Source organism: Melozone crissalis, unplaced genomic scaffold, assembly GCF_028551555.1.
Source record: "Melozone crissalis strain CALT ecotype California unplaced genomic scaffold, PUWL_Pcris_2 ptg000005l_1, whole genome shotgun sequence".
Lineage (NCBI taxonomy): Eukaryota > Metazoa > Chordata > Aves > Passeriformes > Passerellidae > Melozone > Melozone crissalis.
In genome coordinates, this window is record NW_026535783.1 from 59,167,024 (window position 1) to 59,191,001 (window position 23,978).

The 23,978-nt window shown below is 40.8% G+C and overlaps 2 protein-coding genes across 6 annotated transcripts in view; one reads left to right on the plus strand and one right to left on the minus strand.

Moving 5' to 3' along the window:
* Positions 1-326: 326 nt before the first annotated feature.
* The window catches only part of MOCS2 (molybdenum cofactor synthesis 2), a 119,845-nt gene continuing 96,193 nt past the window's right edge, over positions 327-23,978 (plus strand). For 2 of the 5 annotated variants that reach the window (XR_008483461.1, XR_008483439.1), the window contains exons 1-3: positions 327-408; positions 731-852; positions 3,831-3,977. Coding sequence is in view for 1 of the 5 variants with exons in the window: in XM_054283131.1 (XP_054139106.1) it covers positions 397-408; positions 731-852; positions 3,831-3,957 (261 nt within the window). In the remaining 4 variants the exon portion in view is untranslated. Of the gene's footprint in view, positions 409-730; positions 853-3,830; positions 3,978-4,058; positions 4,153-5,073; positions 5,160-23,978 lie in introns of those variants that run through there. The other 3 variants (XR_008483445.1, XR_008483433.1, XM_054283131.1) reach the window with 3 other exon arrangements.
* Positions 13,769-23,978, minus strand: part of ITGA2 (integrin subunit alpha 2) — a 68,429-nt gene continuing 58,219 nt past the window's right edge. The window contains exons 28-30 of the mRNA XM_054283128.1: positions 22,068-22,157; positions 18,679-18,795; positions 13,769-17,920 (exon numbers count right to left, since the gene is read on the minus strand). Coding sequence (XP_054139103.1) covers positions 17,831-17,920; positions 18,679-18,795; positions 22,068-22,157 — 297 coding nt within the window. The 3' untranslated portion in view covers positions 13,769-17,830. The remainder of the gene's footprint in view (positions 17,921-18,678; positions 18,796-22,067; positions 22,158-23,978) is intronic.

Genomic DNA, 23,978 nt, shown 5'->3' on the forward strand with positions numbered 1-23,978 from the left:
GTCAGCACTGAAACGGATCCGTGGCTTTTACACGCCAACTCTACCTGTCCTGCGCATTTAGTACATGTTTAACACGTCAGGCTGCGGACGCGTAATGTTTGCGAACATCTGCAATCCCGGTGCGTGCGGGGTTGCGAGTCCCCTTGAAAATCCGGCTTGTAAAGTGCCGTCCTCAACACTGTACTCTCAGTTTTTGGGCAAAGCCCCGCCATCTCCCGCCTTCGCCACCACCCGTGAGGGGAAGGAGCCGGCGGTGCCCGGCCCGACAGGGGGAGCGGGCCCGCGGCGCTCCCGGCCAGGCCGCAGGGGGCGGTCCGGGCCCGGCGCCTCTCGCCCCGGCGCAGGCGCCGCCGTGGGCCCGCGGCGGAGGGCTGCTCGCCCCGGGACGGCGGCTCCATGCGCTGCCAGGTAGGTGCCACCAGCCGGCGACCCCGGGGCCGGTCCGGCCGGAGGCTCGGCCGGTGCCTGGCAGGGCGGCAGGGCTCCCGCTGCCCCTGGCCCCGATGGGCAGCGGGAGCGGCCTGGGCGGCGGACGCGGATCCGCGGTCACTCACCGCCCGCCGCCCTCTCCTCCTTCCCCACCCTGTCCTGACAGCCGGGACAGGAGGGACGCGGCTGAGCCGATCGGCATCGAGATCTTGGCGCTCTGGTTCTGGTCGTGTGCTGGTATTTTGGGAGCGGTGTTCTGGGTAGGCCCCGCGGCCCTGAGCGCTGTCTGTTCCCCGGGCAGGTCTCGGTGCTGTATTTCGCCAGGAGCGCGGAGCTGGCGGGGCTGCGCTGCGAGACCCTCTCGGTGCCACGGGAGATCACCTCTCTGCAGCTCTGGGAGGAGATCGTCAAGGTCCACCCCAGGTATGCAGCAAGTTCCCCTTGAGGTACACTTGAGGCACAAAGAAACGTGGATTTGTAAAATTTTTTTTTGTAATGCAAATTCGGTATTTAGCATAGGACTGGAACACATAGCAGTACTTCAACAGCACAAAACCAATGGTGTTACCTTCTTTTGGTAACCCTAAACACTAAATGTTTTGTACAGTTGGAAGTGTTGTAGCTTTTTGTATACACAAGGAAGGCCCAGGTGCAGGAGAGGTACCCAAATCTGGGCCTGAGAGTACACATGGTCCATTGTCCGGGAGGACTGTGGTATGGTAACCTGAAAACTACCATGTTATTGGTCTGTGGAGAAGGTGAGATGTTGTAAGGAGAGATCATGCAGGGTCAGGACAATAAATAAGAAATAAATTATAATATGTGGGTATTTCCAATTGCTTAGGTTAGACATTAGGAAGAAATTCTTCATTGAAAGGATGCAAAGATATTGGAATGAACTACCCAGGGACATGGTGGAGTCACTGTCCTTGAAGTTTTTTAAGGGAAGATTGGACTTTGTGCCATGGTCACAGAGTGCTTTTCAAACTTAATTGATTCTGTGATTAACTGTGCTGTGAGACATTGGTCTGAGCCTATGGCACACTCTGCAAGCCAGGTCAGGAAGGGAACTGAAGCCCCCAGAGGCTTCCAGCCACTCAGCCTGACACAGCAATTATGGTCAGCCACTTCAATGCTCTGAAACACTGCTGTTTGCATTTCTTAAGGAGTCTGGTCCTGAGAAAGTTCTGTGTATGCTGTAAGGGTCTCAGCAGCATTGGTGCTCTTGGGGGTGTTAATAGAAATGTCTCCTGTGTTTAAAGTTGAGGGAAGGTGCTCAGTCCTGTCAAGAATGAGTCTGATGGACAAAGGTGGGACACCATTTTGGAGAGATAGAAGGGGGTAAAAAAAAGGGGAAATTATAAAAGAGGTTGTGGTCCTCAGGATTTAGTGCTTAGTGCTCTGGACTTACCATAACTTTGGACTTAGATGTCCAAGTCTTTCTTTAGTAAAATCCTCTCAAACACTGTGAAAAAAAAATGAACTGTTTAACATTGGTATCTGTTTCCAAGTGAGAAACTCTTCACAAAACACTGGTCCAGGGACCTTTTCCTCACAGAGAATTGAAATAAAGTGTGTTTGGGTGCTAGAGGCAGTAGGGAATGCATATATTTTACTTTGCAGCCTTTTCGTCTGTGTCAGAAGCAGCAGCAGCACTGTTGGTCATTTTGCTGTAATTTGTCAACTTTGTCCTTTTATGAATGATGACTTGGGGCAGTAGAATTTTCTGGAAAAACTCAATGTAATTGTAGGGCATTGACCACAGACTTCTATTCACATTGCTAATGGATATTCAAATTACAGTTTGAGCGTACATGACTGTGCTTTTCTGTTCGACACATTTTCCCTAACTAATTAGCTTGCAAGGGACTTTAATTAGAGCCTGCTCTTCTAATGGGCACTTCAGTTTCATGGTAGTGCACAGTTCTTTAGTGGCTTGCTTTGCTTTCATATAATCCCTCCCTTCAGTCTGTTCTCTGAATCAGTGCTACTGTGTTTTGCTCAGCCTGTGCCTTGACTACTTTTATCTATCTAGCTGGTAGGAAACAAGATGATTTTTACTTGTACTCTTTTGGTCTGCTTACTTGTTTCTAGGCAATACAGCTGAGCTGGTTATGCCAGATTTTGTAGTCTCAAAGAAGAACTGTTATCATACCTGTGTCATCTGTGAAGCAAAGTGAAAATTTTCCAAGATAGAAATCCATTTTAATTTAAGTGAAATGTACATTTTTAAGTTAAGTCTGTAGTTAGAAACCATAGTTATTTAGCCAGACTGCAAAGCCTAAGCTCAGTGAAGTTACTTCAGTGAAAGACAGAAATAAAGAGAAAGAGACAAAAGATGATAGAAGGAGTCAGAGCCTGCTGTAAAGGCAAGTCAACCTGACCTCAAATTTTTTTCTGATAAAAAAGAACTAGTAGTAAAAGTCAAACGAAAGCCATAAAAATGAATATGTATGAACTTATTATGAAACTGTATGCATATGTATTTAAGAAAGAGATAAAAAGAGACCTGAAGTTCTCAAAAGTACGCATGCCTTTTTTGAAAAGAGCGATCTCCACATGCGTCCAGCGCTGTAATAAACATACCAACTTTACAACTTTGACAAAGTTGTAAAGTTCTCTGCTTTTCTCCGCAAAACATCTGAATTAAAATGCAATTCTTTTTTCTCCTGTCTTACTGCTATAGCCCTCATGCTTGCTATGTAATTGTACTTAGTCATAGAAATGATTCCCTGCCTCATGATATCCAGAGGCATGGACTCTCACAGCAATATCTCACATAAAAAATATGTAGAAGATCTGCCAGAAGACACATCACATTTGCTCTCTTAGTTCTGTGCTATTGCTATTCCTTATCAATAGCAGGTTTCAGACCTGTAAGTACAAGAGACCCAAAGTCTCACAAAGTCTGAGCAGCACAACAAGAGCAACTCTCTGACTACTGAATCTTCATGAGATCTTATGAACACATACCACAATGCTTCTTGATGCATAAGAAAATTGCTCCAGTCCTGCCAGACTGCATCAAGACAGTATTTCCTTCTAATCCCAAATTGGATAGTTGCTGCCTCTTGAGTTACCAACTTTCTTATTGTAAGCTTCTGAAGTAGGTCTGGTATGGATTGGTTTTGTTCTAACATAGGCCTATGACAAATCCAATCCCTGATTTCTGAAAATTATACTGATCTAATTTCTTTTTAGCCATTACAAGAAAATCCAAGATTAGGAGGTGTGTGTTTGTTGTATTTTTGACAGTGTCTTGGAAGTGAAGTTGTGTAAGTCTCCATGGTTTTTACCTCAGCTGCCCAATACTGGGCACCAGTTTGCTGTTTAATGAAATCTCATGATTAGACGCAGACATTGTCTAGAAACCTATTTGTGCTCTTTCCAATCCCCCTCAGGCTTGCTGTCATCCGGGATCAAGTGGTGTTTGCTGTTCGGCAGGAGTACGTGCTTCTTGGAGATCAGCTCCTGGTCCTGCAGCCTGGAGACGAGGTTGCCATCATCCCACCAATTAGTGGAGGCTGAACCTGCCCAGGTTCTGTTAGGTAGGTATCACTTACTGCCTAGTTTTCTGTGGAGTGTAATGTTGTGCTAAAATACCTCATGAATTCTGTGTGATGTTACAGGAACCTTTTCTTGTTTAGGTCTGAAGATGTGATTGCAATTCTCTCCCTCCACCCCAGTACTCTTTTGAGAAAACCCAACTTGTGTTTCCGTCTGGTGAGTGCAGTGGTGCTGAGCAGAAGCTATAAGCCAGTGTACTAGTAAATGATTAACTTGTATGCAGTAAATGGAAGACATTTGCCAGGGAGGTCAGGCATTGCTTTGAATCTGGGTTTTAGGTCTTGTTACTCTTTCCTGGTTGTTTCTTCCTACCAGTGGAAACTTAGCTTGCTTAAACAAGATAATAATGAAAAATTTCCTGCTGCTTTTAAACAGAAAAGATAATAAAGTAAAAATAATTGACTGCTGCTTAGAAATTTTGTTGGTTTGTGGCTGTTAAAAAGGTGTCCTTAGAATAGCTTCATTTCTTTGCCCACTTTGAAGTGCCAGTCCATCTGTTCACTGCAGCTTGTTCCATTGCTGCTGATCAAATTACTTCTCATTCCTAGGTGATCTAATGACTGGCTTCTACTCAGGTAAGTTAGAAGTGTCTTCTGTGTGGCTGTAACAGACTCATAGTATGAGTACCTAAATGTCCTGGAGAGCATACTCAACTTAAGGATTAGAACTCTAATCCATGTTTATCAGAAGTCTTTGTTTTAAACTGTTTGATTTGATGAGATAAATAGGAGGGACTGACAATATCACCACAGATTTACTAGCACTACACAGTGGTCTGTGCTGGTTGAATGTACTGTTGAACCAGGGCCTTGGACTAATTATAGTTTTATCCCACTGTACTAGACTTTCCTATCAGAAAGAAATATGTATGCAATAAAACCAAGTAATTGCTTGTTATTTGCAGTTAATATTGTCTCAGTGAGGCTGCTGAGAAGTGAATTTCACATGTAGACTAGTCTCTTGGGCAAACAGATAGTGCCTTGTGTTGTGCATAAATTGGGGCATGAGCACTGGATAAAAAGCAGTTGGCTGATGATAGTATCTTCAGGAACAACAACAGAGTCTGTTTGGTTTCAGTTTTTCTATTGTGATATGGAAGAAAACGAAGATGTGCCAAAAGATTTTATCAAGCTCAAGTCTGAAAAGCTCTCTGTAGATGAAGTGTCAGAGCTGGTTGTTTCACCATACTGTGGGGCAGTGTCTCTGTTCATTGGTGAGTTTAATATCTGTGAGCTAAGTCACTAGTTATGTTACTAGTCTAATAAATGTAACTTAGGTTGTCCACATCCCAGACTTGTAGTTCTCAAATAAATCAGTTCCGGGTCTGAGTCCATTATGTTTAGAAAACAGGTTCTGAATTAGTAGAGCAAGACCATGGCAGCTCTTAAACAGCTACCATGGGCTAAAGTGGTGTGGAGCTTTCTGGCTGATATGGCTATCATAGGACTAAACAGAACAGTAGCTCTGGAGTAGAGAACTGCCTGGGAGTTGTTCCCCTGTCCCTTGGGATACAACTTGTTCAGGGTGGGAAATGGAGTACTGTGGCTGTGACAACCACATGTCCACACCTGTATGTGAAGTTCTGTAACTCAGGTCTTAGTTGAAAGTGGAGTACTATTCTACCAGTGAGCTGGTGAAGGTCAGGCTGATAGCTCTGTATAGTGCTTAATGTACGTGGCACACATATGAAACTGCTTTGTGTTTAAACCTTAGTGCTACTAGGCTCCTAAATACTGGGAATTTAAAAATTATATGGGCAAATGCCATAATAACCTTATATAACCTTACCAGTTACCACAGAAGATGTCCCAACCTTGGGTATTGTGGGCTGCAGATCTGTGTAATGTGTAAACTAAATTCTCCCTTTTATAGTAAAGATTTATCTTGTTCAAATAATCTCATTATGCAGCCATGATTAGGGAAGTTGTTTATATTTGCACAGTGCTGACCTCGACCATAGCAAGAGATCCTCGGCTTTTACTCTGTATTAATGTAGTATATAATGTGTATTATAAAGATACAATATGTATTCATTTGCCCACTGCTTTTAGCTGATAAATCATTTTTGTTTAGGTACTACAAGAAATAATTTTGAAGGAAAAAAAGTGATTCACTTAGAATATGAAGCATATACTTCAATGGCAGAGACTGAAATAAGGAAAATCTGCAGAGATGTTAGACAGAAATGGCCTTCAGTCAAACATATTGCAGTGCACCACAGACTTGGGTACGTATGTCCAGACCCCATTCTTCTGCAGCTGGAATATCAGTTCTTGTCTGCTGCATGGCTGTGCTTACATAGTTGCAGAACCCGCAAGAGTGTTTAGAAACCATAGTGCAGCAAAGCTGGCTGCAGGATCAAGCTCTTGCTCTGGAGCTAAGTTTCAAAAATTTTGTTTTCAAAAATGTGTTTATTGGTAGGATTTACTGGAGTCCACACTTAGCCTGGAAAGATCTTTCATGCTGATGTGATATTTTGAAAGTGGGGAGATATTTCACTCCAGGGAAGGGGAGGCTGTTAGTTTATTTTGTTCTTTATTTTTTAAAGGTGTGAAGTTGGCAGCATTTTCTTTTTCTCTTCTCTCTCCTGTTGAGGGGCTGCAGAATGTTCTTATTGTCAGATTTTAGTCTATTTATGCTACAAAAAGTCTGGAAGCTAAGGCTGTGGGGCATGGTAATTGCCAGCCATGCTTCTGAGAGAGCCTCCTGTTCCTTGAGTCTTGGATAAGCATTTTCCTTTTGATTCAAATTGTGTAATACTAGTGTCTGACATACTCTTAGGCCCTCCCAGTTCAGAGAAGATTTCTTGCTAAAACTAGCAGGATTTGCAGAAATCCTGAAGGAATTTGGGATGTGATTGTAAAGAGTAACTAAGATAAAAGGCCTGAGGGGTGGTTTCCCTAGATTTCCTCTATAGTCAGCAGAGGGGGTGGCTGTCATGAGGGCAGGTCAAAGCATTTAGGCTGAGATTTCTTCCTATAGACTGGGCTGAAGGAGTCTGACTGTAGAGGGAAGACTGGGGGACAGATTTTGGGAGTGCTACAACTGCAAGGAGAAACACAGAACCTTGTGCTTCTCTTAAGTTTAACACAGCACACCAAGTAGGAAACTTGAGAATCTAAAATCAGAATTCATCAAAAATTTGGTTTCATTACAAAATCTGCATAGTGTGAGGCAATTAATTTCTTCTTTTACAAATTCTTATGCAAATTGAGATGATTTCTTAGGTTTTTAGGTAAGAACTGGCTGTTCTAATTTGTTATTGTTCATTATTAAGCCAGCTTCCAATGAGTTTCCTATGCATTGTTACAAGTTAACAATTTCCCCCTCTTAATTCCATAGGCTTAATTTTAAAAAAAGAAAGAATAGAAGAAAAAAGCCTCTGTCTGGTGGGTTTATTTATTCTAGAGTGTGGAATTCTAACATCTGGTACTGATTTTGGTTATGGTTTTCTTTCTTTTAAAAAGTGTATAATCTTTTGGATGTGGTTTGACACTTGCTCAGTATGAATGAGTCAGGAGAGCATGTGGCCAGAATACTGACGTGACATGGCTACAACTTTTGGGTGCTCTTGATGTTAAGTGTTAGCTAAAGCTGCTGTTGTTCCTCTTCTCTCCCTAGTGTGGTTCCAATAACTGAAGCAAGTGTAATTATTGCAGTCTCCTCTCCGCACAGAGCAGAATCCCTTGAAGCAGTGATGTACTGCATCAATACCTTAAAAGCATCTGTTCCTATATGGAAAAAGGTATGTTTAGGGACAAAATTGAATTTAGGCCTGTGCTAGTCTTAGACATCTGGGCTGCCTTAGCAGCATTCCAGGCTGTAGCAGCTGCTCCTGATGGGTTGTCAGTGTTTAGCACCAGTGAGTTTCCTCTATTGCAGCCAGGCCCATTTGTGGCAGGTAGAGCATCTGGAAGGTTCTCCTGGACCTGTACCATCTAGCTCCTCTTTATTTTGAAACCGTCCTATGGTGAAAGCGAAGGAGGCCTGAGCTGTCCTCTTTTGAGTAGTAAAACTCAGTTCTGCACAGGCTTATGGAAGAATTTGAATCAGCTTTGCTTTGGACAGCATTGCAGTTTGGAAGTAACAGGAGCATTTCTTGCCTGTCTGTTTGCCCCTCATTGCTGTGGCCATGAGAAAGCAAAAAGCACTAAGCAACAGCACACAATGAGCAGAAGTCCCAAAGCTTTATAGGCACACAACAGTGTGTGGAGAAGCCCAGGTCTAGAAAGGGCCTCATTGTATAAATTCAGTGTTTCATGCGAGTAATGAGCATTATCTCTGCCTCCTCTCCCTGGCAGAACTTGGTATGTGGTTAACAGTGATATTCCACGCATTACTTCACTTTTTTGATACCTCCTGAGGAGATGGAAGTTCTCTCAGAATAAATAAGCAGGGACTCAGAATTTGCTGCTTAGGACTGGACTGCTGCTGGTAATCCAGTCTGTCCTTAAGATCTATCAGTAGTGTATTTAGTGTATTAATGTAATTTTTATTTTAATATTGACATTTTGTTACATCTAAATTTTTGTCTTAAAACAACGGTACAGTAGGTTAATATAGCAGCATGAATGCTGTGTACTCTACAGCTATTATATAATTTCTTCTAGATCTCTGTGTTGAATTGACTTCAGCTTAGGTGGGCCCTTTTAAATTCAGTGGGGATCAGCCTGGGGTTCAGCCAAGTCCATATGTTCTAAGCGTGCTGCCCTCTCTTGTGCTTGCCAGCCAAGTGCTGTGCAGTCCTGATGTGATCAGTAAATGATAGTGAGATGGCTATTCAGTTTGGCCTGGCTTGTAGCTGTATGTAGCAGACTCACAACATTTCCCATTCTTTGTTTATATTACAGGAGATTTATGAGGATGAATATTCTTGGAAAGAAAACAAGGAATGCTTTTGGGCAAATTCAGAAAAATAATTGTACTTCTTTGAAAATAAAGTGTTACTCTTCCTAATGAGCATATTTACCTTTGAGTTTTTACAGAGATTCTCTGTTTCTAAATGGTTCTAACAGATGTTTCAATTTCAATAATTTAGTTTGGACTGAGTGAAATGAATGAGGATTAATTAGGGGTTTTACTGTCCTTTGGAATTGCCTTTGTGTGCATTTTTAACATGGAGTCAGTTTTTAAAAGAATCTTCCCTAAAATTCTTTGTGGCAAGGTTTAGACTACTCTGTGATAAATACTGTTCTAATTCTTTTACCTTGGTAGTCTGTGTTCTCTGTCTGCATGACAGGTCACCACAGGACAATTGCATTTTTTTCAGTCTTAAAGTTCAGAGAGGTTTAATTTTATATGACTGCAGACAAAGTTTGCAAACTTTATGCTATTTTGACATTCTTCTAACACGAAAGCTACTTGAAGTAGATAAACTATTTTAGTGCAGACAGAGAAGGAAATACAAACTATACCCCAGAGTTATTAAATTTTTAGTAGTGCTTATTTTCCAGTAGCTCTGTCTCACAGATTTTTACTGTGCAGCTGATTCTATGAGTCCATTGAATTAAACAATATGGATAGGGATTGATACAAAGTTAAAGCTAGTACTCTACCAGCAAAAAGAATTGCATTAACAATAACATGCCAATATGTAACTACTTAATGATGTCTAGACAAAATTTTGAAGTGACTTTTTGGTTGTGTAGTTGTGTGTTGCTGCAGGAGGAAAAACCCAAGCCAGCTATTACTACAAATACGCAACTATAGTGTAATTATGTTCAGTAATTTGACTTAATATGTGTGGGGATTAAAAGTCATCAAATGGAATAGTTTTTCAAAGAAAAGGGATTTTTTTGAACTTACTGCAATTCATATATGTATTTATATTCACATTTCAGATTTAATCTTATTACAGTTTTTCTCTTGTTACTGTTTCGAAAACTAGTTAAATGAACTGACATAATATGCCTGGGTTTCTCTGGAAATATTGGGTTATGTGTCTGAGCAAGGTCATTTTATTTGTTATCCTACTGTGCCATGGTAGTATTTAGATGCTAAGAGTTCAAAGTCCCATTGTGTATGGCACTTCTGCTAATGCTGGGAGGCAGTGTTATCTAGTTGTCATTATCAGTGCAGACAAGGTAGATACAAGTGAAGGAAAATAAGGTAATGCAAAATTATTTGCTCAGTTGCTCATATATATGTTCCTATATCATATATAGTTATTTATAATTCAGGTGCAAGGTCATACTCCTGAGTCAGGGCAATCCCAATCGCAAGTACAAGCTGGAGGGAGAATGGATCAAGACCAGCACTGGGGAGAAACACTTGAGGGTATTTGTGAACAAAAAGCTCAGTATGAGCTGGCAATGTGCACTTGCAGCTGAGATATCTGGCTCTGTCCTGGGCTGCACCAAAAGCAGCAGGGCCAGCAGGTCAAAGGGTTTGATTCTGCTCCTCTGCTGTGCCCTCAAGGGACCCTACGGGAACACTGCATCTGGTTCTGGAGCCCCCAGTGCAAGAAGTTTTGTTGGAATGAGTCCAGAGGAGGACGAGTAAGTTTATCAGAGGACTAGAACACCACTCCTATGAAGACAGGCTGAGAGCTGGGGTTTTTCAGCTTGCAGAAAGCTCCAGAGAAACCTTACATCACCTTTCAGTACCTAAACAGGGCTTACAATAAGTTTGGAGGGGGAATTTTCACAAGGACAAGGGGGAATGGCTTTAAGCTGAACTGAGGGTAGGCTTGGATCAGATAATAGGAATAAATTCTTTACTCTGAGAGTGGTGAGGCACTGGCACAGGTTGCCCAGATAAGCTGTGGATGCCCCATTCTTGGGAAGGTTCAAGGTCAGGCTGGATGGGGTTCTGAGTAACCTGGTCTAGTGGAAGGTGTCCCAGCCTATATCAGGATGGTTGCAACTTGATGATCTGTAAGGTCCCTTCCAACACAAACCAGTCTTTGATTCTGTAATCATTACATCACATACTAGTGAAGCTTCAGCTGTATATTATATTTTATTGTGTCTGCAAAAATCTACTAACAACTTCTAGCTGCACAAAGTAAATTGAGGAAAGTAGGTCATGATAGTTTTTTTTCCCCCGGGGATTTTAATCACTTTTAATACTTAGTTACTGTATCTGAATTAAGCAAATTGTAAGGAAACATACAGCTTCAGGCAGAAACATTATTAAACTGTGCTTATTAAATCATTGATGTACTTTCCTCAGTGGAAGTCAGGCCTTCATCTGCAGGACAGCAGCTGCTCTTTGCATGTTTACAGATAACGCACTCTACAAACCATGTGGGCCCTATTATCTAGGCAGAGGTGGTCAAGTACAAGACTGAGTTTTTTGTTTTTTTGGAGGTTGGAGAGAAGCCCTCTGCTGTTTGAATGTCATTTTTCCTGGGAGTTGTACAGAATACTGAGCACAATCACTTGCCTTGTGAAAGAATTATTTTTCACTTTAGAAGAGAAAGAAATACATGAAATTTTTCATACTTGGTGTTCATTTTTTCATGTTTAAGTTTGCTGTTACTATGCAACTAATTAGTGTATTAATTTCACAAAAATAAATGTTAGCTTGTTTTTCAGTGGAAATTTTATGAATTAAGTAAAACTTATGCAGTGGTTCCATACTAGTGTTGTGCTCTGACACAGAAAATCAATAGTATATCTTAGTTACCATTTTGGGACCCCATGATCATGGGCAATTCTAGAGTTGCAGTAGTGTCTCTTTAGTGCCTTTCTAGCACTGCAGTCTCCTGGAACATTTTTCCAGGGTGACCTTAAGTGCACCTTCCCCATCAGCAATGCAGCTGGGAAGGAGGGTGCAGAAGAGAGAATAATTGTGTACTTCCCCACAGTGACCAGGAACAATGAATGGAAGAGATGTTGTACTGAGTCACAGCTGAGTGTTACAATGTGTGTATGCTGCCATGGTAAAGACAATGAAATGTCATTTTTTGTCCCTAGCTGTGCATGAGGCAAGTACTGCTTTGTTCTGGAACAATGATATATCAGTCTTGTGTAACTTTGGGTTCTTCAGCTGGCATGCAAAAGCGAAATGGAAATGTTTCTGGGAGGGATAGTGTGCTAATTAGAGGTAAAATGTATCTCACTGAAATTTAAGTTCATGCTCTGAACTCAGTGTTCTGCCTCCCTCTGTAGGGCTACCCTCTCTGCTAGGGCAGTATTATCATAAGAGGGCAGATTACTGTATTCTGAGATAAATGCTTAAGCTGTGTCTGAAGTGTCCCAGAAGCATTTACAAATTGCCAGGCCAAGGGATGAATCCCAGCAGTGTCTCAATGTGTGTTAAGAAAAGACGTTGTTGCAATTCTTGCTGTCCACACATGCAGAACTACAGTGCTGGATGAGGGCTACTCTGTGTTATGGTGAGGTCCATTGAGTGGGATGATAGACAACTGCACATCTGTCTACAAGGAAGACCCAGCTTTCTGGGATGAGTCCAGCTGTTTCTCTTCCTTGTCCAGAGTGAAGGCTAATCCCACCTCTCCATGAGACCAGCTGTGTTGAGTTGGTGGCTCTGGTGCATAAAGCAATGTTCCCAGACACAAATGCTACAGACCCAGAGGGTCACCATGTGATTCCTGTAGATATCTGCCAGATGAGGGCTGTCTGTGGAAGTGCATGTCTTCAGAGCGATAATTTGTCCTTCTGAAAAGATGCTTTAGTCTTGGCTGGCAAAATTTGAATACGCTGATCCACCCCTTTGTCTGGCTGAACATCCATGTACCAGCACTGATTGATTTTAAGAGTTTCCTTTCCTGATTTTCAGCATTGTGCTCTGTTCTCAAGAGAAGCTCAGCCTGATGCATACGATGAAAACAGCAGCTGATGGATTGTCATGGAATAGTGGGGCGGGGGAAGAAGGGGTTGTTTTATAAGGGGCCTCCCCAGGAGATGGCAGCCGAGAGATGGCTGAGCTCAGGTGCTGCCCACGCTGGCAAATACAGGCCCTCACTTTGGCTGTTGCTCATGAAAGTGGCACTGCTGCTCTCCGGAATGAAGCCTTTAGATGCTCAACTTTGAACTAGATTTTTGGCCTTTCTCTCTGCTCACTTTATGCACAGCTGTTCCAACTAAGTTGTAGTTTTATAGAGTAGCACATTCATTTGTTGCTTCAGAAGCATTAAAAGGAAGAACTGGTAAATCTAATTATTAACAAATTAGATGTTAAAGCAAACAGTGCTGCCCTTTCCCTTTTAAAATGCTGTGAAAAATAGCCTTGAGCATTAAATGCCATTAATTACAATTAACTGTCCTGTGGAGGTGATTGAAAAGAGTTCAGAATAGACTGATGACTATAAATTACCAGTTTCTTTGAGCACCTTAGACCAGTTTTTTGAAAAACAAACACACCATAAAGTTTGATTGTATCAACTTACCATAAATTAGCACCCTGATCTATCTTTGCAGCAGTCCTTTCTATAAAAGTTCCATTTTGACTATTTTAAGAGGCAAGTACATTTTAAAAACTGCTAGCATACTAAAACCTGTGATTGCACACAAATAATTGACTGATTAACTGAGAACAAAAAGGTTCACTTAAAATGTAGGACTCAACTTTTTTAAAGCTATGAAAATGCTTCATTTAGTTTCACAGGCAATAAAAAATTGAGGTAATTAGCTATAGATTTTGAGATGCATTTTCATACCTTAATTCTTTTAGTCTTTAATTTGCAATCTTTTGTTGTAGTTGCGTTTTGGATGGGCTTTAACCCCAGTCAGCAACTCAGCCCCACCCAGTCATTCACTCACACTGCCACTAGTGGAATGGGGGACATAATAGGAAAAGTGTGAAGTCTCATGGGTTGAGATGGAAGTTTAATAGGGAAAGTAAAAACTGCTCATGCAAGCAAAGCAAAACAAAAGAATGCATTCACCACTTCCCATTGGCAGGCAGGTTGAGTCAAACTCAGAAAAGCAGAGTTCCATTGCATGTGACAGTGGCTTGGGAAGACAAACACCAAACACTCAGACTGCCTGTGGTCAGTTGTGGGCAGTTGTCACATCTCTGTCCTTTTCCCACTTTCCTATGCGCCCCCAGCCTCCTCGCTGGTGAGGTGGGGTGAAGAGCAGCAAAGGCCTTGAACTATGAGCACTGCTTACTGACAGATAAAACATCCCTGAGTTATCAACAGTTTCCAGCAGAAATCCAAAACACAGCCCCATACTAGCTACTGCACCTCTGCCCCAATCAAAACCAGCACATACATAAGTAATTGTATAAGGAATCTAGCTCGTAATTCTGCAAACAATTAAGACTTGCTGAAAGACGGAACTTTGTGCCTTAAGATTTGGTTCATCTGATATTCTATGATGGAAGTGTCAAAATTGGTAGCCTGAAACCTAAGTGTTTATGTACCACTGGTAAAAGTATGGAGTAATTGAAAGTGGAAATTAAAAGCTATGTAAAAATGTGTAGTTTTCAGGTGGTACTTTCTGACAATATTGTCTTCCTGTCATCTTTCTATTCATAGCCAAGTTCCTCCCTCTCTTCTTTTGCCACATTGTTCCTGCTGAAAAGTTGAATTCAGCTTTTCCAACATATGGTGGGGTATAGCCAGAGCCAGAGTTGTGAAAAGCTACTGCTGACCAATTCTGTAAATACATAAAGTGCAGAGACTGGCAGAATGGGATGTGATTTTAGATAGCAGTGATAATAAGCCCATGTTTATAGGAAGGCCTGGCCATGGTAATGTTTTAACACCATCTACTCAGCTAGAGCTTTACAAATATTTTGCGCTTATGTGAGCTGGGTTACAGTACAGTCCAGCTTACTGGTTATGTTTCACTCTGGACTGTGAACTGCAAGACTTCAGGTGCAGTGTCTTTGTCTACCTAGCAGAGTCATCCCCTCAGGTTCTCACTGTGTGCTACTGGGACAAAGCCATATTTGGCCCCATTTTATGCAGCGCTTTTTCAGTAGCATTGGTTCTCTTTAGGGTGCTGTCTAAAAATAAATGAGTCTGTGTTCAGCAGTAGTCTTGGGTTTTATTGCAGTAATGCTGTTAGGCCCTCAGACAGGCCACCACAGTGATACAGTCCCTGCTCCCACAGAGCTTACATGCTAGCTTTTAGAAGTCAACTTTATCATAAACTCTCATGTATATTCCAATTTTATACATAGGCTCACATGAAGCCTACTCAGATTTTGGACTTGATTCTAGTACTTCAGGAAATCAGCAGCTAGATTTCAAGACCAGAATCAGATATAACTTGAGTTTGCTGAAGGTATTGCTGACTTTTTTTGCTGCAAGCACAAAGAGAAGTACATGCTGAAGCTGAAAATTTCAGGGTATTTAAAACATGCTGCTTTAAAAAAGTAAACTTAAAAGGAAAAAACAAACCAAACCCTTGCACACAATACAAAATATACATAATATTTCCAGTATTATTTGCGGTTGTGCCAACTTAAAAGTGCAATAGACTTACCCATTACAAAAACTGAATATCCATTTAAGTATTAATTGTAAAAGAAAAATAAACTAGTAACTTGGAGTGGTTAGGTTAGAATACAAAAACCTTACCCATTGCTATGTCTCCCCTTTAATTTGGAAAAGCAGTATTATGTCCAGGCTGGGAAGGAGAATTATATTGTCCATGTCAAAATATAACCCAGTGAAGACTAGTGAATTGAATCATTGCTACCTGATTGATAAACTGTTAAATCCCCAAAGAAGATGCATATTGGATATTGACCTGTACTTCCCACTGAATGCAGAAGAAGGAAATCTGGGTCAAGGCCTGAATTGCCTGGTAGGCAGCACCAGAAATTGAAAATTCTACCATCTGGTGTATTGTGAAATTCCCTCTCTGCTCTGGAGTGCATGACCCTGATTATGTAGGAACTTCCCACATACATGGCTGTAGGGGTTATTTTTTTCTGCACAAGTTTATATAAGAATTGAGGCAGACAAATTTTTTCTTTCTACTCTCAGAGCATTTGCCCTCAAAGTTTACAACTACAAGTCAGGAGCTTATTCTTTAGATTTATGCAATTGATATTTTTTTCCCACTTTTTAAATACTTGTTTTGGTCACAGACTCAGCTGATGGCAATAATCTTGTTTGATAAATGATATAAGAATCTGAATTGTTTTTCAGAATGTTAGAAAAACCGCAACAAAATGTCCCAAAACATAACATTTCATAGATACAAAATAAATTCAAAACACATATAAAACTACACTGAGCATAATCCAGCTGTTTCTGCAAATGAAGCTGTTATTTGCCAAAGAGATGGTTGGCTTTTGACTGATTAGCTATTAAAAAAGACTGAGTAAAACTTTCAAACATGCTTAAGCTTAGTCCCTCAAAAAATAATGGAAAAGTGCCTAAGCATAATTACAAGCCAGCTTTGGGGGGAAGAAAGCATGACTTCGTGTTCTCAATCAGGCACATTTGCATGTTTTACTCTTCAAGTAAATCACCTCAAGTTGGAGACAATCTCACTTGCATGGCAGCATGCATACAAAAAACACACACATCTTCTCTCACAATCAATTTTAAGTGTAACTGACAGGCATGAGAGAGAAAGGCAAGCAAAAGGCCAATTCCCCTCACTGTTACCAGTCTTACAGCATGGGCCTTGACTGAGCTTTCATTATAACCAGGCAGCGTAACAGCATGTGATAAACTTGAGGTGTGTAACCAACACAAAGTCACTCAAGTGTTGTGCTCAGAGCTCATTCCAGAGCACTACAGTACTTCACTGTATAAAACATAAGTTAACTTCATCAAGACATGAACAGGTAGGACCAAAAAAAATGTGGTAGGTAAGGAGGTTGTACTGAACTTTGGTCTCCTGGAGGGCACTGAGATGCTAAAGAAGTAAGTGCAGTAAACATTTTACAGAGCTTAGATCTTCACTATCCCCTTTTGTAACGTGCATAAGTCCTCAGTCAACTATCCCCTTTAGTTCACTCTATGCTCTTAGTCTTGCAAAATCTTTCACTACAGAATTAAAGGCAAGATCTTGACTGTCTTTCCTATTTATGTCAAAGACCAAACTGATATCAGAGGGACCGAGAGTATAAAGGCCAGCATAACAGTAGTGGTGCTTCTCAAGATGAAAATGAGTAATAACATTGCAGAGAACATGCTGTAAGTGATTATGAAATTCCTATTTTCTTCTCCGGAAGAAAGTATGCAGAAGACAGTTATACATACTATTTGACAATACTTCCCCAAAACAATATCCTTCAGTAATTTAGTTGTGACCTTAGTGCAAGAAATATGGTGAACTTTTGGAAGACTTTGCCCAACCAGTTGTCCTGTAGCATCCAGACAGACATCTTCATACACAGTTCCCAGTTTATAGATTAGTTAAAGCAAAGGTTTGCTGGTGGAAATTATTTTTCTAAAACAATAAGGATGGAGCTAGTCAATGAAAAAATGACTTTTCTTCTCCCAGTCTGGAAGCAGTATTCACCACACATTCATCATCAGCTTAATAGAAAATGTCCTTTAACACATGTGGTACTTGTCAACTGAATTACCAAGTGATGCTGTTCCACAATAATCTAAAATAAATTCTTCTGTTTCACTCTGCAGTGGATCAAGAGAAGGGCTGCTGGAACAGTATGTTACTGTATACTCCGGACCTGCCAGTTCTAAGGGTTAAGTTTGTTTGAAAGGCAAAAATTTACAAGAAAAGGCATTATAAATCATTTTTGAAAAAACCAAACTGTCCTGCAGTTACTCTTACAATAGAGTAGAATCTGTAAAATATTTCATCTATAAAGACACTTTCATTAAAAATGTTTAAATGTTACTAAGCTTTAAGGCACTCCAGCTGAAGAACTGACTGATCACAACTACTATTGGTGGCTCAGATCTCCTCTTTATCCATGTAACTCATCTTCAGTCTTTGTCCTTTGTGAGTTCTGCAATTTCATCGACATCTTCTATATCCTGTGTCATTTTCTCGTACTGTCTCTTGAAGAAGCCAAGCTGTGAGAAGTATTAAAATAACACCACATTGCAGTCAGTCATTGATAATTCATTGCTCAGCAAAACTAAATACTGTGATGGTAAAAATGCACCTGTGTGCACGCATACACTATAGAGTTTGATTTGTAGACAATTCCTGCCTCTAAAATGAAAGGAGGTGGGCCCTAAACTCCTACCTGGTGCAATTGAATGCTAGAGCAGCAGTGCTGATTAGCCAGTTTTCTCCCTGCTGAGATATGGACATTTCTATGATGCCTTGGTGTGCCAAGAAGCACTTCAAACACCAATGCCTGGCACGCAGAAAAACTTTCCCCTTTTTCTATGTAACCTTTGTAATTTACTTTTTGCCCCTGCCCTTTCTTTCCCTTTCTTTTGTCGGTTCTTTTGTCCAAAATATGTCCTCTCTCACCTTGTTCATAATCCCCACCCTTGTCCACTGGGAATATCATGGGTGTTCAGAGCCCAGATAGGATATTATGGAAGGAGGCAGACAGTGTTGAAAGGAAAAAAAGTAAATGTCACAGCCCCTGTTTTGAATGATTGGCAGGTGATTTAACATCTTCATCTTACCGCTTTCTATAAGGACTCATTTCATAAACCCTTCTAAAATATGTCAAGGGTGTAATGTCAACGCAGTATTATTCATACCACCAAACTGCAGATGTGGTTTTGTTTCACACTAGAGAAGAGAGATTCCAAAGAAAATAGCCCAAATATATTTATCCCTTTCTGGTTTTAAGATATAAGTACCAACTTACTTTCCACAAAACAGCAACCAGTACCAACAGCAAGAGGAGTCCAGCCAATATGCTGCCAATCACAACACCTACTGGTACCTCAGCTTTCTCATCCGGCTTCATTATTGTAACTGGGATCTGAAACAGAGAGATTGTGTCTTAGGGGCTCATGTGAACTGCAAATAAGGTAGGATTTGTAAACCAATGATCAAGAATGCCTGGACTGCACCTATTCCAGGATCAGTGACTGGAATGCACCAAGCAATTGCAGCCCTTTCCCTGGTGTCCATGGGTGTCTGGTTGCATTGTGGCACACGGCCATGCCAGCTAGGGACTAGAGGCCCTCATCACTCTTGGCCATGCTTAACAGGCCAATCTCTACTGCCAGCTGCCTCTCCATTAACAGCAGGCCTTTCAAAGGCTCCACACACCATCACTGTGTAAACCAGCCGTGTTTACACGGCCACAAAATCAGACTGTTGGAGGAGCACTCCTTTTCACCAAGCGTTGTCAGAGCCCGTTATCTGTGCTCAGCAGCTGTAGAAGGCAGCACTAATCACTGAGGCCAGACCCCATCACATCTGCTGAAATTCCAATCCTCCTGCTGGGCAGATGCCTCAGTCTCCTTTGCCTGCTGTTCCTACCTTCTATGAAACCACTAATGACTTGACAGATCTCATGGTGATCTGTGTTCTCCTGGGTCAGCTGCAGGGATTTGCTGCAAGATGTATAGGTCAAACAGGAGCACCTCTGGAACACCTACATTTCCCGAACCACAAGCAATACCAGAGAGCTCCCAGAGGAGTATAGAGTGTCTGGAAGTTAGTTTTCAGGTGATACCCTATCTAGCTGGATTAGGTATAGCCAAATATATAATTACATATAACAGAGTTTCTTGGAGAGACATTGCTGTAATATTTATGAACTGTCAAATTTTTGGATTTAATCTTGGAACAACATGCAGTTAGCTGAAAGTTTTTTTTCCTTTCTGAAACATGATAAAACAAGTCACAATGGTTTATTTTCTCAGGGTGGTTGTTCAGTGCATTTGTCTGGAGTAATTTAATCTTAAGCTTTCTGGGAAACTTGCACTGGACTGACATTTCAGTGATTTAAGTAATTTCTGTTGGAAGGCTCCAGTGTTGTGCTAGGTGTGGTTATGTGTATTCATTTCACCAAAGCAGGATGGCTTTGTGTATTTTCTAACTGAATGGCCATAGTGATGATTCTAGCAGGTTAACATTCTGGCCTCCAGCTGGCAGTCCTTTCCAAATTGGAAAAAATGTGAAAGCTTTTACGTAAAAATACCTAAGCAGCTTCCCCATGTAGCATCAAAAGGCAATATTCATTTATTTGGCTAAACAACAACCCAGTTCATCCAATGTAAGAAGCCAATTTCATATATGCAGTTTGCCTAGTAATGCTTTCTGCATTAGATTAACAGTGAAGTGGCACTATTGGAAAGGAAAATTGATGCCTAAGAACAAATTATCTTTCCTGAAGTTAAAACTGTGGTCAGTAAGACACCATGAGACTGAGATTCAACTCATCTGGTGTTTATCTACAGCATGGTTCCTTGACTCCCAAAAGAGGACAGACTTTTTTAAGAGCCTAATTCACCCTAGTTATTTTCAGGATCAAATTTAGGATGAGATGAACTGCATTTCAGAAATACCTGTTCTTTCCAGGGACTGGGTATATAGAATATGGATGAGTAAGGCAGATATTAAATTGGATGTATCCTACTACATCTATTTAAATTAACAGGGTAAGAAGGGAAATAAGCTCTGTTTGCTTCTGTACTGTCCTGTTCCCAAGGAAGTGTGAAGGGCAGACTGGGTATCCCTGTTGGCCTGACAAGAAGTACCGTGCTGGGTACTGACTACAAGTGTCGAAGTGTCTGCTCTAGGGAGAATGTACCTTCACAACCTGGCACATTTACCAAGACTTCTCACAGGGCACTAGATTGTTGAGTAAAGGTCAGGCTGGAAGTCCCCAAAAGCCACTTGGTTTCCAAGGAACCCTGTGGAAAACTTTCAGGGTCTGTTCAGCTATTGCCTCAAAGGTGTAGAAGTCCCAGTTGCACATGTTTCAATGGCTGGGGGAGGAACTGACTTTCATTTTTCAACTGTCATTTGAATAATTAAATTCTAGTTCTCCTGAAACTGCCAACAGAACTTCTGGTAACATAGATTTGGCAGTACCATGCTTCAAATGTGGAAAAATACTTATTCATGAGTTACCTAAAAAACCTGTGCAATTACCTGGAATATTTGCATTGTATAGTAATGAGCTTCATCTCATAATAGAAATAATACCATGCCAAACTGAAGCACTCAGAACACTTCAAATACTGGCATGTAATTTTTCTGTGAAAACATACTTCCTTTGCTCTTCAGGCACTGGAGGTTTTACTAATTACAAAATGGCTTATTTAGAGGTTCTTCACAAAAAATAGAGTGACCCATGAGAAACCAGTGATTAAAAATGGTATTGGATGACGATCATACCACACAGTGAGAGAGACCAATCTGTAACTGCTTTGTACACATTTAGTTGAATTCTCTATTGCCAGTGAATGGGCTATGCTGCACATTTTTACATATATTTGACTCATTTACTAATTTGCATTTTGCTTTTTAATAGCCTTGGTTATTTTATGGGTAAAATAGGCTATTAAGTCCTGTAAAAATAAATCTAAAATTAGTACTGCAAATGGAAGAGTGTTCCTCTCAAGATAGACTAAGAGAATAAGGCGTCCTCTTTTATTACAACAGTAATTACCACAGTACTACTACATTTTTCCAGAGTTTTTTATGTTTGTGTATAGAAAGCTTGGAAGAAGAATTCAGTACTAATAAAGCAGTGGTATGGAGACTTCTCTTGAGATTAACTGTGTCCACATAGTCCATATGACAGCTATTCCAAATGCTAAAAATATTACACATTCCTTTACAAATGAGATTATTTTCTGGAGAACTTTGCCAAACATTTGTGTAGAAACCTCAAACCATACACTTATAGAAGTAAGTAAAACTTTAAGTCAGATTTGTGAGCAGGTTTCCCAGAGCTCATTTATCTATAAAAATTAATTCCATTGCAGCAAGAAAGCCAAATCTTGATCTTTTCATGAACAGAAAGCTCTCTGAATTTCAGAAGTTTCTAGCTGACTTTTTCTCAGAGTTCTACAATTTAAGACCTACAGGTTTTAACTATATCTGGTTTTTATAGCAGTGGGCTGAAATGAAAACATTTTAATAGCTTAAGGGACTTGTATATAGTCAAATGATACATTATTTCAACATAATCAAGTTGCTGTGTACTCCTAAAGGACGATGAAAATGAAATACTATCACTTTAATACAGTCAAAGATAGAGAAGTTGAAAAAATATACTTAACTATCACTTACAGTTAGGGTATTCTCTCCAATGATAAATAACTCAGGGTTATTTGTATCAATTTTTGCTTCTGCAGAGAGTTGTAATGTCTGGAAAATTAACTGAAAGAGAAGATTAAAACAGCTGTAAAGTTCTGTAATAAGGCAACTCAATTAAAATGTAGATATTCTGAAAGTCCTTGAAGTCTGATGTCCTTGAAATGAGGACTTCACAGCCAGAAAAGAAAATCACAGTATTAAGAAAATTATTTTAATATTTTTCCCCAGCAAACATGTCAATCAAAGTAATAATATATCGGTAATCCACTTAGCAGTGACATTGAGGAACTGGTTTTTCTTTTTCTTTAATGTACAGTTCAAGCAAAACAGAAGGAAATATTTCCGTAACCCTTTTTATAGTTATTTCAAAGCTGTCAGGCAAGAGATGGGGGGAAACAGCAGTGAGAAAAGGAGACACAGCAACAAAAGACAGATGGGAATATATCTCTGGCCTTTCAAAGAAATGGAAACTGGATGTTCTTTTACTTCTCCCCGCCCTCAATTCTATCCAGTGCTTCTGTTTTTCCCCCATTTATTTTTTCCTTTCACTATGTGTTCCTCTCCACGTCTCAAATTCTGACATAGCTCTCTCAGCTTAAACAGAGATGATGACAAAAATCTTAAGCCAATTCCTATTTGAAAGCGGACCTTGTGCCAGATCCCACTTCCTTCTGTGGATGTACTGGAGGAGAGGTGCATGGCTGTGCAGACACTGTGAGTTCACTGCTGCAGTTCCACAGCACCACAAGGAATGGCCTCAGCTCCGTGGGAGCACAGGACCACTCTCTCCAGCTGACCCAAAGGCAAATGGCCTGCTCTGCCATTTTGCCTCCTCAGCCATTCTTCTGTGGCAGGGCCAGGTACTGTGGGCAGCTGTGGGTCTGTAGTGGCCAACAGACCAAACTGACTGGCTCTGCAGTGAGTTATTGCATCCCTGCACTGTGGCCATCTGCCCAAGTAGTGTGTCCTGCACACCTAAAAGTTTAGAAAAACACCTGAGCACTTTTCAAAGCACCTCAATTCCTAAACACATCTTTTCTTTGCTTAGCAGGTACTGGCAAGCCTGCCATGTCCTTCTTGGACAATGGCTGATTGCCACTAAATAAAAAGGTTGATCATGTGCATGATTGAGAGAGGGCTTGCTAGACTATTTGTGCTGAATTTTTTACAACCAAATAGAAAATTACAAAATGGGACATGTGAGGAGACCTGTCACATATGAACTTTCCTTTCCATCAGCCAGTGATGGTAAACAAACCATTCCCACTCACTTGTTAGTGAGGGTAATAACCTTTTGTTCAGGTCTCCACCTTCTGCATACCTAACAGCACTAACAAATGGTCTTGACCCAGCTGATTAGAAAAATACAAACACTGAAGACAGACAGATGCTCTTTGTCGCACACTGCCATAACATATTTAACAATATCAACCTGACCTTTTCCTTTTAACAGTTGAATGCTGGAGCTGACAACAGCCCTGCTGTTAAATGTTAATACCTGCCACAACAATCACCAGACACACTAAGGAGACCGTGTCATGTTCCTGACGCATTAGGCAAACCCAGGGCTCCAAGATCATTTGGTTGGTTGCCCAGCTAAGAAGCAAACATGGTCTAACTTCAAAAGTCTGGTAACTCATGATTATATATATCCTCGAGGACACATGGTGATTGAAAATAGGCTGAGATATTGATGGTTTTTTGAAGCATCCTGTAGGTCTCTAAGCAAGGACTGTTTCCTTAACACCTACTCTAATAAACACAAAAAATCAATTAAAGATGGTTTCCACACTTTCTCTATCAAATAGAGCAAATAGAACTGGCAGCACTAACAGGGCTTTGGTATTTTGATGTGATCTAAAATGACCACGATGTGTGCTGTGA